This window comes from Lipophrys pholis (assembly GCF_963383615.2).
Source record: "Lipophrys pholis genome assembly, chromosome: 19".
In the NCBI taxonomy this organism is placed as follows: domain Eukaryota; kingdom Metazoa; phylum Chordata; class Actinopteri; order Blenniiformes; family Blenniidae; genus Lipophrys; species Lipophrys pholis.
In genome coordinates this window covers 3,295,813-3,312,042 of record NC_137647.1, presented here as the reverse complement: position 1 = coordinate 3,312,042, position 16,230 = coordinate 3,295,813, and the positions used below count along the sequence as shown (strand labels likewise).

The following is a 16,230-nucleotide window of genomic DNA, read 5'->3' as shown; positions in this document are numbered from 1 at the left end:
GGTTCATATGTTTGTAAATCTAACTGTGATGAAGTCAGTGCCTCACCAGCCATGAACCTCACCGCACGTCACTGGTGGGACACACACACACACACACACACACACACACACACACACACACACACACACACACACACACACACACACACACACACACACACACACACACACACACACACTAATTAACTTTATGCTCAGGTTTTGTAACAGTAGTAAGAAACCCAGAACGTACTCTTGGACTAAAGGAGTCAGACTCACAGACACATGAATTAGAACTTAGTTTCTGTATCTTTATTATAATTCTAACAATTTATTATCTCTTAAAACATTTGAAATTCATATATACTCGTATGAATGTGTGTATATGCATTTCACATATACATATATATTCTGTAAGTTACCGTTCCGTCAGTTCATATTCTTGTTTTTCTTTTCAAAAGATCTCATAAAGGAAAAAAATAAATAAATAAATAAATAAAAAAAAGCTTTCTATAGAGTCCGACCGATTCCCTCGGAGCAGAATTCAACGTCAGTGTGTCAGCGGGAGGCGTGTGAAGGGTTCCTTATCCGAAGCTGCAGGATGCGGCTCTGCTCGGGGGGAAAAATACTCCGAAAGGTCACGACTGCTTCGTGGAAACGGTCGTAATAAACAATGAGCGTCCCGTTAGCAGAAGGTGCTTTTGTACAGATGAGGAGGATGTGGGTGAGCGTCTACGCCGCCAGATCGTCAACAGAGAACAGATCCAACTGTATAGAAAGCAGGTAAATAAATACGTTGTACCTTTTCATGTTAAACAGTATTTGGAAGACAGAGATTCTTTAGAACTTTTGAGACTTTTTTTTTTTTTTTTTTTTTTAATTGTTTACATCTTAAACCATAGATGAGCATTATTGTCATCGTCCTTATTGCTATTTTCTCTTATCGAACCTCTCTTTGACCGTGAATACAAAAAAAAAAAGAAAAAGCCAAAAAAAACCCTCCGTGAACCTGTACGTCGAGCTCCTCCACCCACAATGCAACGGGAAACAAAGGAAACGCACGCTCGATATGTGTTTCTGGAAAAGCAGCAGGAGAGGTGACGCGTTGTTCAAGGTAGAGAGGTCATGAGAGAGCCCTTATATTTGATCTCAGCAGACGAGCAGGACTTGGAGGAGACGCGAATGAAGAGCTGACAACGGAGACGACGCGCCCGCCACGCAGACAGGAAGTCGCTTTGAGGGATCGGATCCAGAATCCAAATAGGAGATATTTGAAATATAGCCACAGGGTTGCTACACTTTTTTTCCTTCTTCGTTTTCATTCTTTTTTTAACAGCATCTGCGTAATATTAAGTGGAAACTAAGTTCTTAAAATGAGAAAAATTCATAATCTCAATTAAAGCTTCACCAGTCCGACAACAGGAGTGAGGAGGAAGAAAGAAATGTTTTAATATGTGCTTCACATTTAGTCGCAATGCTTCGTTCGGGGTACAGTGCACCGAATCTCTCAATTCAAAAAAATACCTACTGTACATATATCGATATATCTATATTCTAGAACGACCCACCGGTTCTCATCACCACTGTACACGATCCCCGCAGAAACCGGGCGCCAATAACAGTAAGGACGATGATAGTAATGGTGAGTAGTAACAATAAATCTCTTCATATCAATATTCCAGTATTCCCATTTAAAGTTTAAAAACTGTAAGAACAATCATAGTATTAAAACTCGATATAAGCGTCTTCTCTTGGTTCGGTGGTTTTCCTCTAGTCCATAAGAGATGGAGCGAGGGGGGGTCCGGGTGGGACAGAAGAAGAAAATGGCAGTTTTTTTGCTCTTCCCCTCCCCTCTCTTTTCTTTTCCCTCGTGCAGAAGGTCTGAATGAGCGCATGGCGTCCGTCTCGGTAGATTCAATCCTCCCCCTGGAAGATCTCTCTCCTCACACGGTCACAGGTCTGACAGCTGAGAGCGAACGCAGTCCGTCTCCTCTTTGTACATCCACGCGTTGTGTTCGTCTATATATAAGGTGTCCCATAGAATCACACACACAAACACACGCACACGCACGCACGCACACGCGCACACACACACACACACGCACACACACACACACACACACACACACACACACACGCACACACAGGCGAGAGCTTGTGTGTGTTTACATGTTGGCGTATGCATGCAGGCATGTATCGTACTAACAAGTGTGCCTGTGTGTGCATATCACTGTGTTTTCATTTATTTATTTATATATATATATATATCTTTTTTTTATTTTTTTTTATGTTGTTGGTCTGGGCACTTATTTTTGCTACAAATTTGTGATACAGTGACCAGTCTGTATATACGTCATTATAAGACTTAAGATGATAAAGAGCTATAGAGAAACACGTATGACCCCGATCACAGGATCTGCAGTGAGGACGGAGCCCTACCAGCGGTGAGGTAAAAACAAGACGTAACCACGCACACACACACACACGCGCACGCACGCACGCACGCACGCACGCACGGAGGCTCCTCGGCTTGAATCGAGGGCACGAGTTCCCGATCTGCATCACCCCCGGAGAGACGTGGAAGCTGTCTTGATATCCTGACAACGTTTAACCATGCACACTTGATAAAGCCTCACTCCTGATTGCACTTGAAGTATTCTCGCGTTCCACTCTTTAACCTGAACGGATTCCTCCTGCCGCCTGAGGGGGTACGAGGACAAGAAGACGAAGAAAAAAAACAAAACAAACTTTTCTCTTGATTTTAACCAGCTTTTGATTGTTCCTTCAAGTATTTGGTTTGAAACAACCACCTCGTCTTTTTTTTTTTTTTTTTTTTTTAATTAAGTATCTGCTGCAGCCATAGTCGTCTCACACATTCTAGATCAGAGCGTGTTTATGTTACTCGTGTTGATCGCTGTGGCCGTGCATGCAAGTAAGAGAGGAGTGTACTTGTGTAAATTAGAAAAGTGGCAGACGGTGTCTTTCTGGATCGTCAGCGCTTCCTCCATCCCTGCGTTTTCCCGTCTCCCTTTTGGGACTCGACTCCCTCTTTCTTGTTGTTCTCGGTGTGAAATCTGTTCCCTCCCCATTTGTTATGTGAATCCACCGTGGATAGCAGCAGCAGCAGTTGTGTCTTCCTCCCTCATTGACTTCAACCCCTCTGCTCTGTCGCCTCAGCTTCGGCTCCCGTCGTCCCTCCTCCTCTCGCTCTGTCCATCCCGGGGGGAGAGGACGGAAATGGGAAAGGGGCTGCTGGACAGCCTGCGGGGGGGTAAAAAAACAAAAAACGTAGGGCTTATTGGTGATTCATCCATGTTTACTGTATATCCGATAAACGACGGCTGAAAGCAGGGTAGATCCAACAGGAAATGTCATGATCAGGTTCATTTTAAACAAGATATTTTATCAATTAAATTATAAAAATAGTGAAGTTGCAGTTATTTTTGCTGCTTGATTTGGGAGACTGCGGTAAAAGTGTGCATTAGTTTGCATTAGAAAGTGTATTATGGAGGATATGACTCCCTAGTACTATTCGCGTTTCCACTGCAACATTTTGAAAATTGCGCAATTTCACGGAAACGGCAGAAACACTGAAAACAATAGAGCTATCATGTTGGGCCACTAGAGGGAGCTGTTGGTGGCTGTGGTAATGAAGCTACACACATGCAGCAGAGAACAATACGCTCTAATCATTAACAACAGGAGAACACAGACATTCGTATGGACAGATTGTTATTTTGCGTGACTGTCAAAATAAAACTACCAAGTCCCAGACGAATATTGACTGGGGGTCATGACACCACAGAGGAAACATTGTTTTTAATGTCCATTTACTGAGCATGTGCAGAACTATTTAATACGATGGTAGTGCACATGTGCAGTAGTAACGTTTCAGCCATATACACTGCGTTTTCAAAAATTTGCACCTTTCCCCCATTTCCATGGAGACAGAGTTGGAATATTTTCAAAAAGTTGCATTTTCAGTGTCTCCGAGCACCGCTGTCGTGCAAGTGGACACTCAAAACACAACAAAAGTTTTGCATTTTCACTTGAGCACGTTGTCGTATGAACGGGGGCCTGAGTGTGATGGTAGTTCGGAGCAGCCGTACCTGTCCATTACAGTCCTCAGGGCCCGCTCGATGTTCATGCGGTGGCCAACTCGTGTCACGCCCAGATCCAGATAGTCGTCCTTGGTCAGAGAGGGCAGGTGGGTGCCGTCGATCTCGTTGTCCAGGAAGCGCTCCCTGTGCTCACCCAGGTTCAGGTACCCCAGCCAGTCGGCAACATCGTACTTGGTCCAGTAGGGCAACGGCTTGGAAGCAAAAGGCTTTGTCGGGGAAGGGGGCGGCAGATGAGGGTAACTCAGGCAGGTGGGTGGAGGGAGAGGGTGCAGCGGTGGAGAGGACGTCCCAGACAGGAAATGAGTTGGAGAGAGCGATCGAGACACAACCAAGGTGGAGTTTGGAGGCGGGGGAGCACCGGAGGGCGCAAACAGGGGAGGTGAGGGCGAGAAGTACGGATCTCCCAGAGGGTTCCCCGGCGACGGCGGGGTGATCGAACCCCGGAGGTCGTAGATGGCACTGTAGAGAGGCGAGGTCGGGAGCAGCGGGAGGGACGACGGGCGCGGCGGGCAAATCTTGGGCCTCTCTGACGGGGAGATGAGGGGGCTCGGCGCTCGTCTACGCTGAAGCATGTGCGACTCCGCTTTACGGGACTCACGACTGGGGATGAACTGAAACTCCAGGGCTTTGGTCCTGTAGACGGGTCTGTGTTTAGGGGACGTAGGATAGGGAGAGTAAGACGTGGGAGACAGAGGCGAATGTGAGCGTGGAGGCTGTGAAGATGGCGGAGGCTGAGGTGATGGCGATCGGCCCCAGTTGGGGTACTGGGAGGCTGGAGTCGGTGAGGGGGACAGGGATGGCTGCGATAAAGAGATTGGAGATGGCGACTGAGATCGAGCTGATGGGGGGCTCAGAGCTGAAGCTGAATCCTCCGAAAATCTGGGAAGAAAACAGAGTGAGAGATTAACAGGACAGAAAACTATGAGGGGAACCGGAAAAGATGAGAAACATGCAGACAGAAACGGGAGAGGTTTGGAGATATCAAAACAAACGGTAGCAGAGCTGTTAACGGGAATAAAAACTGACTTTTGATTGTTGGTGAACAACAAACATGCAAACTTCATAAACCACTGTTAGGACCAAACACACAATCCTGAACGACAGGATTCACAGGCTTTATCTCATTGCAGTAGATTGTGTGTCATGAGATTCTCATGCTATTTGTATGTTTCCTGTAGTTGTTCCACCCATCACAATCATGGATTTAAATGATTACCCGTTGAATAATTCTTCATTTGCCCTGGTTACATGATTTTATTTAGTCTTTATTTTTTTTAAACTGGCATGCTGGGAAATACTCTGTTTAACCTCAGTTAATGAATCTTCTCTTTCGAGATCCAATCATCTCTATTCCTAAGGTAGAATGTGGATCCTCTTGTTAATAAGGCCTCGTTTATACAACATTTTCAAGTTAAAACAAAAGTTTAGCTACTTTTGGTGCTCGGAGCCACTAAAAACCCAACTTTTGAAAACGCTCGGGCTCTGTGTAGGCAGCGGAAACTACTCATCTGTGGTTTCATTACAAAAAACAAACAACAGCACCCACTAATGGCCCGGCATGAAAACTACATTAAGTTCAGCATTTCTGCCATTTCCATGGAAATAGACATCGTTCTCCAAAACGATGCAGTGCAAACGCCAAACTTCTCTGAAACGAAAACGCAAAAACAATGCACTTTCACTTGAAACGTTGTCATGTAAACGAGGCCTAAGATCTCTTCTTGAATGATAAACTAGTATTCCTGAAACATTCAGTTAACTGTGATCTGTAAAGCAATAAAAACACGGTGTAAATACACTGTGGGTGCGTGCGGCATATGACCCATAATCTCTCCCCAACCTGAAATCAATAACTGGCAGTTATTTTAACCACATTTACTTTGTCGGTTTTGAGATTGGTTCAATTGTTTGGTTCTTGTTAATCTCATGGAGTTCATCTCCTTTTATTACTGTCATATAACAGGGCGCAAATTCAAGCAGGTCAAGTCAAAGGTTTTTGTTCCTTCGGACGGAGAAGAAAAGAGTGAAAATAGCTGTTACCTGTGTCTGCTTCTGATAGAAACACATGGAAAAAGCCAGAGACATAAAGGAGATTTAACACTGAGTGGACACATTGGACAGGACAAAGACAGTTTTTATCAGAAGACTTGAACATTAGTTGTTACAGGTAAAGAGAGCAAAGGTGCCCGATGTATTCACACAAGTGAAACATCAATAGAACGACGAGAGAGAGAAAAAAATGGAGCTTGTGCTTGAGCAACATTGTGCAGGTAGGTTTTGAGTAATGTGTACCTGTGTCTGCTCAGTGCTCGCTGGCTGTTCCAGCTGTCCTTGCTTCTTTGCTGCAGCTTGTTGCTCAGCTCATTAATGATGCTGGGCTTCATACTGGACACAGGCGGATAAATCTTCTTTCCTTCTAAATATGATCCAGACTGAGACCCGCCGTCACCGCTCATCTGACCCTCGCCCCAGAGAGGCTTCATCTCCGGAGTGCGAGGCCGGTCAAAGTACGGTGAAGTGGGACGTCCCAGGTTCTGCATGTCCTTTACCCCGTACCCATCCTGGCCGCCTTCGTCCTCCGTGGCTCCGTCCTCCGCCTCGTCGTCGTCCTGCTCGCCCCTCCTCCTGTGGGAATGGTAGGATGCCGGAGCCGTGCTGGTCTGTCTGTGCAAATCCCCAGCACGACCTTCTCGAAACCTGCTGGTTTTGGGGTAAGTGGAGGCTGCCGCTGTAGCGTTTTGCATTTCAAAAGTTTGTCCGTCAAGGTAGCTCATGTAGGACTCGAGAAAATCTCCTCCTCGATCGGTCTCCCCGGCCCCTCCTCCCATCCGTCCTCCATGTCCCACTCTGTCGCCTCGGTCCAGTCGGTCTCCCCGGACTCCAGCTCCACTCAGAGCCAGGATACTGTCCAGGTGATGGTCACTGCTGCTGCGGCTGTCCAGTTCTTCAATCCCAGAGTCCACCACTGTCTCCTGGGACTCGCCTTTCTTGGCCGTGGGAGGAGGACGGTGGTGCTCCGCAGCCCTGCGACTGATGGTGGATGATGTTGAATGTGCGGTGTGGGTTCGCTCATGGTAGAGCTGAGTGGAGGTGCTCGTTGTGGTGGCAGCAGTGGTGGTCGTAGCAGCACAGGTAGCGGTCGTGGCGTGGGAGGCGGAGCCCCTGTGTGGGACCGTGGCGGCAGTGGAGGAGGAGGATGCTGGAGGGCCACGGTAGGCTAGAGGAGGTGCGACTGAATGTGGAGGTGGCGTGGGAGAAGAGCGCCCCGAAGTGTGAGTGCTGTTGTAAAGATGGTGGGACATCGAAAATGGTCGGTGGTAAGATCCCGGAGGAGGCGGAGGTGAGACGGAGGGTGGAGGCGGAGGGCCTGAGGTGGGCTGCAAGGTGGAAGGGGAGGCTGGGGGAGGAGGGTTGGGCGATGTTTGCGACGGAGAAGGGACAGACTGAGTCAGGTTTGCAACCTCACTGTCATAAGACGTAAGGCTGGAGGCGGTGGAATCCCCGGCCTGAGGGGAGGTCAGGGGGGTGTGAGCAGGAAACCCACCTACAAACTGTTCCTTTTGAGCTGGGGGAGGCGGTGGCGGGGGAGGAGGAGGAGGTGGAGGGGGTGGGACTTGCTGTTGGCGGGACGCCAGGCTGTTAGAAAGCATCCGATGTGAGTATCCCGGTATTCCCCTGTCGAAGCTGTTGGCGAACTCTAATGGAGGCGGGAGGGGGTCCGCGTAGACAAATTCATCGTCTGCATCGACTGAGGGGGCCGGGGGAGGAAGAACCATGAGCCCACTTCCAGAGCTCCCACTAGTGTTCGACGTCTGCTGGGTACTGGTATGTGGAGGAGAGGGAGGAGTGAGGGACAGGATGTATGCATCGGCTTGACTTTCCATCCTGAGGAACGTGGGTCTCTGAGGCGGCTGAGTCTGAGCCCCCTGCTGAGAAGCACTGTCGGCTGCAGAAGCATTAGCAGCAGCCTGCTCTGCTCTCCTTATGTAACCCTCCCGCTCTTTGTCTCTCTCTCTTTCTCTGGACAGCTCCCGTTCCCGTTCCCTCGACCTCTCCCGCTCCCTTTCCTTATAGGTTGGCTGATACGGCTGAGACTGATAGTGGTGTGTGTGCACTGTTTTGTCCTCGGAGAAGCGAACTCTTAGCCCTTCGCGAGCCCCTCCTCCCTCCCTCTCCCTCTCCCCTCCGCTGCCTTCCTCACCCCATACACTTCCGACTCCTCTGAGGATTCTGGGTGAGGGTGGGCGGCCAACGGTGGGTGTGGTGGCAGCCAGAGAGGAGGAGGTGACCAGGTATGAGCTGGAGGACTGGGCAGCAGACGACACAGGCTGAGAGGTGACAGTCGATGAAGGGAACACCACACTCGACATCTGGCGAGTAAAGTGGTGCTCTGCTCCCCTCCTTAACCTGCTGTCATCCCTCAAAGCACGCTCTCTGGCAGCCAGGGCTAGGCCTAAAGGTGACGTAGGGTCAAGAGCTTTCCCTGTTAAAGGGTGGATGAAGGTGGTGGTACTGGCAGGTGCTGGCTGCCTGCCCGCTGCTGTGTATAAGTCAGTAGGCACAGATTTGGGCTGATAGTCCAGGGCAGAGGAAGAGTACTCAGGTAGGCCAAAGGCTGGAGGCATGCTGCGGGTATGATGGATAAAAGTGTCCCCGGAGAACATGCCCTCGTCGATGGACTTGGACGGGCGCAGACGTGTTGATGAACTTTCCGCCTGTGTGCTGAGCTGTTGCTGTGACACGTGAGTCCTTGTCATTCCTCCTATTCCATCGCTCACTCCCCCGAGACTCACATCCTCCTCAGCAGACATGAACAAGGAAGCGCTCTTTCTCCGGGCCTCGTGAAACCGCTCCCGGTCTCTGCGAGCCGCGCCAACGATAGCTGCCCCGAACTGGCTGGTGAAATCCAGGTTGTCCTGGGCTCGCATAGAAGGCAAGGATGGAGGAGGTGGCGCTGGGATGGAGGGCGGAGCGGGGGGCTGAGGGGCAGGAGTAGACGGTGGATGGGGTGTTTTGGCTTCATCTGCCTCTCCTGATGCAGGAACATCAGCCTCCACGCTGCTGCCTTGGCTGCTCCGTCCACTGCTGCTGGTAGAAGGGGCCTTGACGATAATGGTGGGGATGGGGATGGAGCTTTTCTCCACTGAGCCTTTGCCTCCTAAAGTTCCCTGGCTCAGGCGCAGATCCTCAACCTTGGACTGCTTTACCAGGGGGCCCTTTCCTCTGCGGGCCCCTCCTTTTGGACCACCAGCTCCACCCCCGGCTGTGCCGCGGTCTGCACGCTGGGGTTGACTCTGGGTAGTCTGTTGTTGCTGGGGCATTACAGTGGCGATGCTGGACGGGGGGATGGCGGTGCTGTAGCCTCTCCTGAGACCTGCTGCCTTGGCACCCCCACCAGCCCCCATGCCAGCTCCAACAGGCTCCCCAGTATAGGCAACCTTCCGCGAAGCAGTCCTACTTTGAGTGGTGTGGGCAGCCGCATGTGCGTACGAGGTGGTGTGGTCCACGGCTCCTCCTCCACTGGGGCCGGTGCCAACACCGCCCGGCCTCTCCCTGCCCCCGTGGGTGAAGTGCACAGACTGGGAGTAGGGCTGGTAGTGCGCCGAGGTGGAGGTAGACTGGGACATGGAGACAGAGGGCTGCTGAGACGACTTCGTTCTCCAGCCGAGTGGCGGGGCCGAGGAGAATGGAGGATCCGGCGGAGCCGTTGTGGGAGGAGGAGGGATGTCGTCCGGACCGGGCACTGACAGACTCCGGGCAAACTTCATGGAAGGAGGATGCAGGAACTGCTTCTCCTCTTCAGGCACCCCTGCAGCGCAACATTCAGAGATGGAGAAAGAAGAAACAGGGATGAAATAGTGATTTCCAAACAAGGGGCGGTAAGAAAGGCCAAGCAAGTATTGGAAGAAGTGTGTTTTAGGGGAGTGTCTGTCCGTCTAAATCTGCCTGCCCGAGTACCTGCCGGCAAGTCTGTCCTCAGTTCTTCGGTTTGTTAGTGTGTGAGTCAGTTAGTTTGTTCACAAACAGAAAGCAAATGCACATCATCACACAGCAGCAAGTGTTCAGTTTGTAACCAGAGAAGACAGAAACGATTCTGTGGGAAAGTTAGCAAAGCCTCAGTGAACAGCAAACCAGGAAACAATCAGATTAGTGGCAATACTGCATGTGACAGGAAATAGTAGGGTGAGTAGAAGATTCATTTTACAAGTATAGGTAACAGGTACAGTCCAGCTACAGATAAATTGCCACAGACAAAGACATTGTTGGCCACAGACAAACAGGTGAGCACAGTTTAGACCTCCACCGGTCCAGAGGACAGACAGACAGGCAGACGGAGGGGCAGACGGAAAAAACAGACAACCTCACCGATGGATTTCTGCCGCAGCATACCGTGCTGTGGGGCATGACCTGAGGTATACTGCCCACGGTCGTAGCCGAGGCCCAACCCGGACGACAACATCCCCATCCCGCTTTGATCCCCATAATTTGGCTGGAAGGATGAGAAAGAAGAGCAACGAGCGAAAAGAGTAAAACTCCAAACTGAAGGGAGAAGGACTTAACTTAGGGTTAGAGTGTTGATACAGTACGTGATGCCAATACAGCTTCATACAGATTTTAAGATCAAGAATAAAATCTCTCTTTTATTATGTCTTTTTATGACGTTTCTCCATTTTATGCTTTTTGATTTTATACTATGATGATGTAAAGTGTCTTTGAGTATCTTTAAAAGTGCCATACAAATAAAATGTAATATTATATTAATATTATTATTACTAAGCGTTTGCTAGGCTATGTTTATTATCATGTCCTTTTGGATAAGGAAGTAAAAACGGACCTTTTTTTTGTTAAATTCATGTATTTATTTAATGATGTATTATTTCAATTATTTCGTATGACTCGTATTTCTCCTGATAACTCCTTCTGATAGTTGATGTTATTTTATTAGCTGTTTAATGTTTTTATTTAAATTATTTGTTAAATTTTTTTTAATATCTTCTGAGCTCAATTTTTCCTTACAATTTTTTTTTTCAATCAACAGTTATTAGCTTTATATTTTATCTTCATCTATTGTCATTTATTACTTCTCCAACAAACACTTTTAGTGGTTTTTGCCATTTTAAGGATCTGGTTGCAGTAACTTTAAATGTTTACGTTTTTTTTTAAGTTTTCAACAACAGTTCACATAGTCTAATACACTATCTCAATATGTTATCAAAGTGGTTTTACTAGCTTTTTATTTGTTTTACCTTGGTTTTTGCTATTTGAATTGTCTAATTTTTATATTTCATGAGTTTTAAATGTGTTTTTTCTTGTTGTTTTTTTAAATAACAGTTCATGTGGTTTTGTCATTATGATATCGAATTATCTCAACATTAAGTGTCATTATAGTTGCTTTGGTCATTAATTTCGCCTATTTTTTTCTAACATATTAATATTACATCTTGTTTAGTTGTGTTCTTTAAGTCATTTGAATGCATTTCTTAGTTTTGCTTTCTTGAAGTGAACACCACGTCCTCTTCCACAACATATTTTACTGCAGACAAACGCAGTCACATCTCAGGACACACGTAAATCTGCGGTTTCACAAACCTCATTGCCGTAGAAACTCCTCCCCCTGTCTCTCTTCGGCCCTTGTCCCCGTGTCCCCGGCGCCTCATTGGTGCTGATTGTCTGCTGAGCTGCTGCAAGAATTTCATCTAATTTATCTGAGAGGAGCGATAGTGGGAGATAGAGGCAGACAGGGAGAAACAGAGGGAAAGAGAGAGAGAGAGAGAGAGAGAGAGAGAGAGAGAGAGAGAGAGAGAGAGAGAGAGAGAGAGAGAGAGAGAGAGAGTGAGAGAGAGAGAGAGAGAGAGAGAGAAAGGGAGGGAGAGGGACATCCGACAATGAAACAGAAAAATGGACAGCGACAGGAGGAAGGAAACTCTGTGTGTAGAGAGACACACTTGATGAAGGTGGACGGGAAAAAGAAGGAAAGAGGATTCAGGAAACAGCCAGTGACAAGAATGAGCTTCCTTACTCAAAGCCATCTGATAGACTGTCCTCTTCTTCTCTGTGACTTGGGAGGATTCGAATTCTGGAAGCAGAGAAACGCAGTGTGAGCCTCCGGTGCCAAGTCGCTTTGGACGGACAGAAAAAAAAACAAAAAACGAGTGCACCAGAGCATACCTGATTTTTTTTTCCAAGGGGTAGCAGCTGGAAGGAGGACAAAAGGAGACTTAAGTTTTGGCAGGAGTGAGAGTGCGATAGTGTTGTTACAGTGAATACTAATCATATTCCCCCGAGCCCGACAAACTGAGTCACCTCGTCGTCAAGCTTTTTTTCCCCGGGTCTCGGAAGTAAGGGAACGTGCATCAAGCCCACGCTTTCATCCAGCCGCAGCGTGCACACTCACCTTACAGTAAATACAGTAAAGCTGCATGCGCTCACTCCCAACAACACACACACACACACACACACACACACAGATGTGAAATGAATGTGAATCCCACCTCTCTCCACTGTTAAATGGTTAAAGATCCCGCCGGTGGTGAGGTGAGGACGAAAGGAGAAAGAGAAGGCAGAGTTAGTGGGAGAACCAGTGAACCCGGAGGAGTGAAGAAGGCTGGAGGAGGTGACCCTTTGCATCCACTGTTGGGAGTGAGTGCATGTATGGACACTCTATCCACAGAGTCGAGTCACTACGTCTCGTAATGTGCGGCTTATTGTGATTTGATTGAATCTGAATCAGGCTTTTAATGTGCATCTGTTAAGCAGCAATCGTCTCAGAAATAACACACACGACCTTTTAAAAGATACACGTTCGGAAACAACACAGGCATGAGCGGACTGTCAGGACAACAACAATTTGTAGCCTGAAGTGCACCGCAGGATAATTTCCATTTTAATGCCCTTGTTATCTTGCAGCATGACTTCTAGGTGAACTGGGACACTGCACCAATCACGGAGGTGAGATAGTTTAATAAGCGTCACGGCGAAATGAATTCTGATGCATTTGAATGAACATATGGCGGCGGCTGACGTGGCTTCATCGCGCGGCGTGCTCCTCGCGCCTTGATTGTGCAAAATAAACAAAGCTGGAGTTGTTTTTTTTTTAATGCTCTTAAGCCAAAAGTCTAACATGACACTGAATGGCGAAGACCGATGCTGATAATACATATCAACTGACAGATTAACTGAAGTATGACAAGGCACATTGAAAAATAAGTATTTATATTTGCTCAATTTTGGACAAATTACATAATAGACACACTGTTTATTGGCCTTAAACCTAATACATGCAGCAATTTTTATTATTTAAAAGTTAATTTACACTTATTACATATGTGTGGAATTGTTTGTTTTTTCTCTGTAAAAGAGCCTTGAAATGACTGCGTTGTGCTTGGCGCTATGGAAAGAGTAATAATAATACCCTTTGTATTTTAACCATGTAGTGGAGTGAAGTCAAAAACACCTCCCACATTGTACATATGAGTACTCGTATAAGTACTCGTAATTGGCCTTTAAAAAAGTGGGATCGGTGCGTCCCTAACTACAGATGTATTTGTGCAATAAGATGAGACGGATCAACACTTTGCACTTGCATTCGACTGCCTGGTTATTTTGAATTCTTTGGCACGCACATGACAATTTCAAACCAGCATCACTTCTCGTTTCCAAGTCGCAACTTTTTCTTACACGTTCACGACTGCTGCTGCAACTGAATGATGCCATGTGGATATTAAATCCCCGATGGCTGTTTGTTGCTTGGAGTGAAACTGTAATGCAGACAGTGTCACTGCGTATGTGCAGTGGTACTGTTCCGGTGCATGGTGCACTGGGGCGAGGGGGGGGGGGGGGTGGGGGTGGGGGGGGGGCGGTTGAGGAAGCTATCACCTGTGTGCGTCAGATCGGGTGCTCATGCTTTGTGCTGCTCACACCACAAAGAGAAGGGAGGTGAGGGCGGAGAGACGAGGGAAGGGGAGAAGCAAAGGGCCGACGTGTACACACTACAACCTCACCCAGATTGCTGACTTACAGCAGCGAGAGCGTGACTCATTGTAATGGCTGTTGTTTACAGGGCTGGGAAAGTGTCCATCATTTGTTCGAACAAGAGAGCAAACAGATCTGAGACTGTCTGACAAAGTCCTGCTGGTTCTCCTCCAGCAGCTCCGCGCTTGTGTGGCATCGAATACTCACTGAGCATGCTCAGACTGCGAACGCTTGCAAAGATACGACTTGGAGGAATGAATCTGTAAACCGATCTTAAAGATCATTAGTTGCTTCACACTGGAGTGTTGATTTCATGTCGGTAACGGTAAATCTGACAACGCGATCTCGCTCGCCACTAAACTCCTTCGATGTGTTTCAACATGCAAGAGTAACACGATTGTTTTGTAAATTACAATATTACTGTTGGAAAAACATTAGAAAGTGAATTTTGCATAATATGACGAATTTGAGTTATATTCAAGTACCGTATTTTCCGGACTATTGCGCACACCTGGATATAGGCTGTACCCGCAAAATTTTAAAAGAAAAAAAAAAAGTAGATATATAGGCCGCAGTTGACTGTAAGCTGCAGGCGTCCACGTTCTAACAGGGCAGGAATTTCACTGCAGGAATACGGGGAGAGAGAGAGAGAGAGAGAGAGAAATACACAAGAAATCACTGAGGGTTTTTATTTTTAAGTATTTTATGAGTTATTTGCTGACTGTGATTCTGAGGGGGAAGATTTCTCAGCCACGAAGTCCAGCAGGGCGGCTTTACGTGATGCACCTGAACGCATCACTCACGGCTGTCAGCTGCTGGAGTTCCAGACCCCGGAAAGCAGCACAAGACGAGGTCACGATAAGCAGAAATATCACTTTCAGGGAACGTTTTGGAGAAGCAGAGGCACTCAAAACAGTATGTATCTACACGCGGAAGTAGAATCTGGCAGCATGAAGCCAGTTAACCAGTAACAATCCATAAATTTGCCGCGTCACTTTATAAGCCGGGTTCAAAGCGTGTGAAAAAAGTAGCGGCTTATAGTCCGGAAATTACGGTAGTTGAACTAATGAAGTACATTTAAGAAGATTTCACCTCCACATGTCAAGAGCAGGTTAGACGACAACAGTTCAAGTGAAAACGCTTCATTTTTGCATTTTCGTTTCATAAAAGTTTCACGTTTAAATGGCAAAGTTTAGAAAACAATGTCCGTATTTTTTTAAGGAAATGGCAGAAAACTGTTTTCATGTTGGGCCACTAGTGGGTGCTGTTCTAAGCTTCTGTAATGAAACCACACAAACGTGTGCACAGAACAATACGTTATAAACACTAACAATCGGAAAACAACGAACATTCCAGTGGGCAGACGACAGAGTTGGATGATTATTACAGTGACTGTCAAAATTAAACTACCAAGTCCAGGAGAATCTGGACTGGGCGTTGTGACACCACGGAGGAAATATTGTACTGATTGTCCACCTACTGAGCATGTGCAGAACTACTATTTACTACAACCGTGGTGCAGATGCGCAGTAGCAACATTTCAGAAAAGTTGCGTTTTCCCTCATTTCCACAGAATCGGAGCACTTTCAAAAAGTGCCACGCTTTTCAGTGTTGTTGTTTAAACCGACTCACATAATGACTTTCAGTTTTCACCTGACAACTTTGCCGTACAAACGAAGCCTCAGAAAAAGACGCCTTGTATGGTTTTCTTTGGATAACCTCAGAAGGGAGGTGCGCTGGTGGCCGAGAGGTCAGAGAGGTGGCCTTGGTATCAGAGGATTTGCCGGTTTGAATCCCACAGCGGACTGATCAAGACCTTTGACCCCCATCTGCTCCCAGGACGCCGCGCCGTGGAAGCCCATCGCCCAAATTATATACAGTTCATGTGAACTACGAACAGAGAAGGAATTTAACGATTTCTGATTTCTTTCAGACCAGAAGAATAAGAACCTCGGCCCTGGTTGCGTCTCTTATATCGGATGACCTTTCGACGAGCTGCTCCCTCGTAACGTTCTTGGACTTACTTGTTGAACAAATCACCAGTAAAAACAATCCCAATCAAGCCTGAAACACTGGCCGACGCGCTGATCTGAGGAAGTGCGGGGGGAGTTGACCCTCACCATGCACCCTCCTCCCACAATTTATCTTCAAATAGAGA

General features: G+C 47.3%; 1 protein-coding gene across 1 annotated transcript in view; it reads right to left on the bottom strand.

The window, feature by feature from the left end:
• Positions 1-2,817: 2,817 nt before the first annotated feature.
• Positions 2,818-16,230, bottom strand: part of shank1 (SH3 and multiple ankyrin repeat domains 1) — a gene marked incomplete at its 5' end in the record, with an annotated part of 66,293 nt that continues 52,880 nt past the window's right edge. Inside the window, 7 exons of the mRNA XM_080487278.1 lie at positions 2,818-3,240; positions 4,089-4,979; positions 6,393-9,909; positions 10,467-10,590; positions 11,691-11,806; positions 12,121-12,177; positions 12,270-12,296. Of these exons, the coding sequence (XP_080343404.1) occupies positions 3,153-3,240; positions 4,089-4,979; positions 6,393-9,909; positions 10,467-10,590; positions 11,691-11,806; positions 12,121-12,177; positions 12,270-12,296 (4,820 nt within the window). The 3' untranslated portion in view covers positions 2,818-3,152. The remainder of the gene's footprint in view (positions 3,241-4,088; positions 4,980-6,392; positions 9,910-10,466; positions 10,591-11,690; positions 11,807-12,120; positions 12,178-12,269; positions 12,297-16,230) is intronic.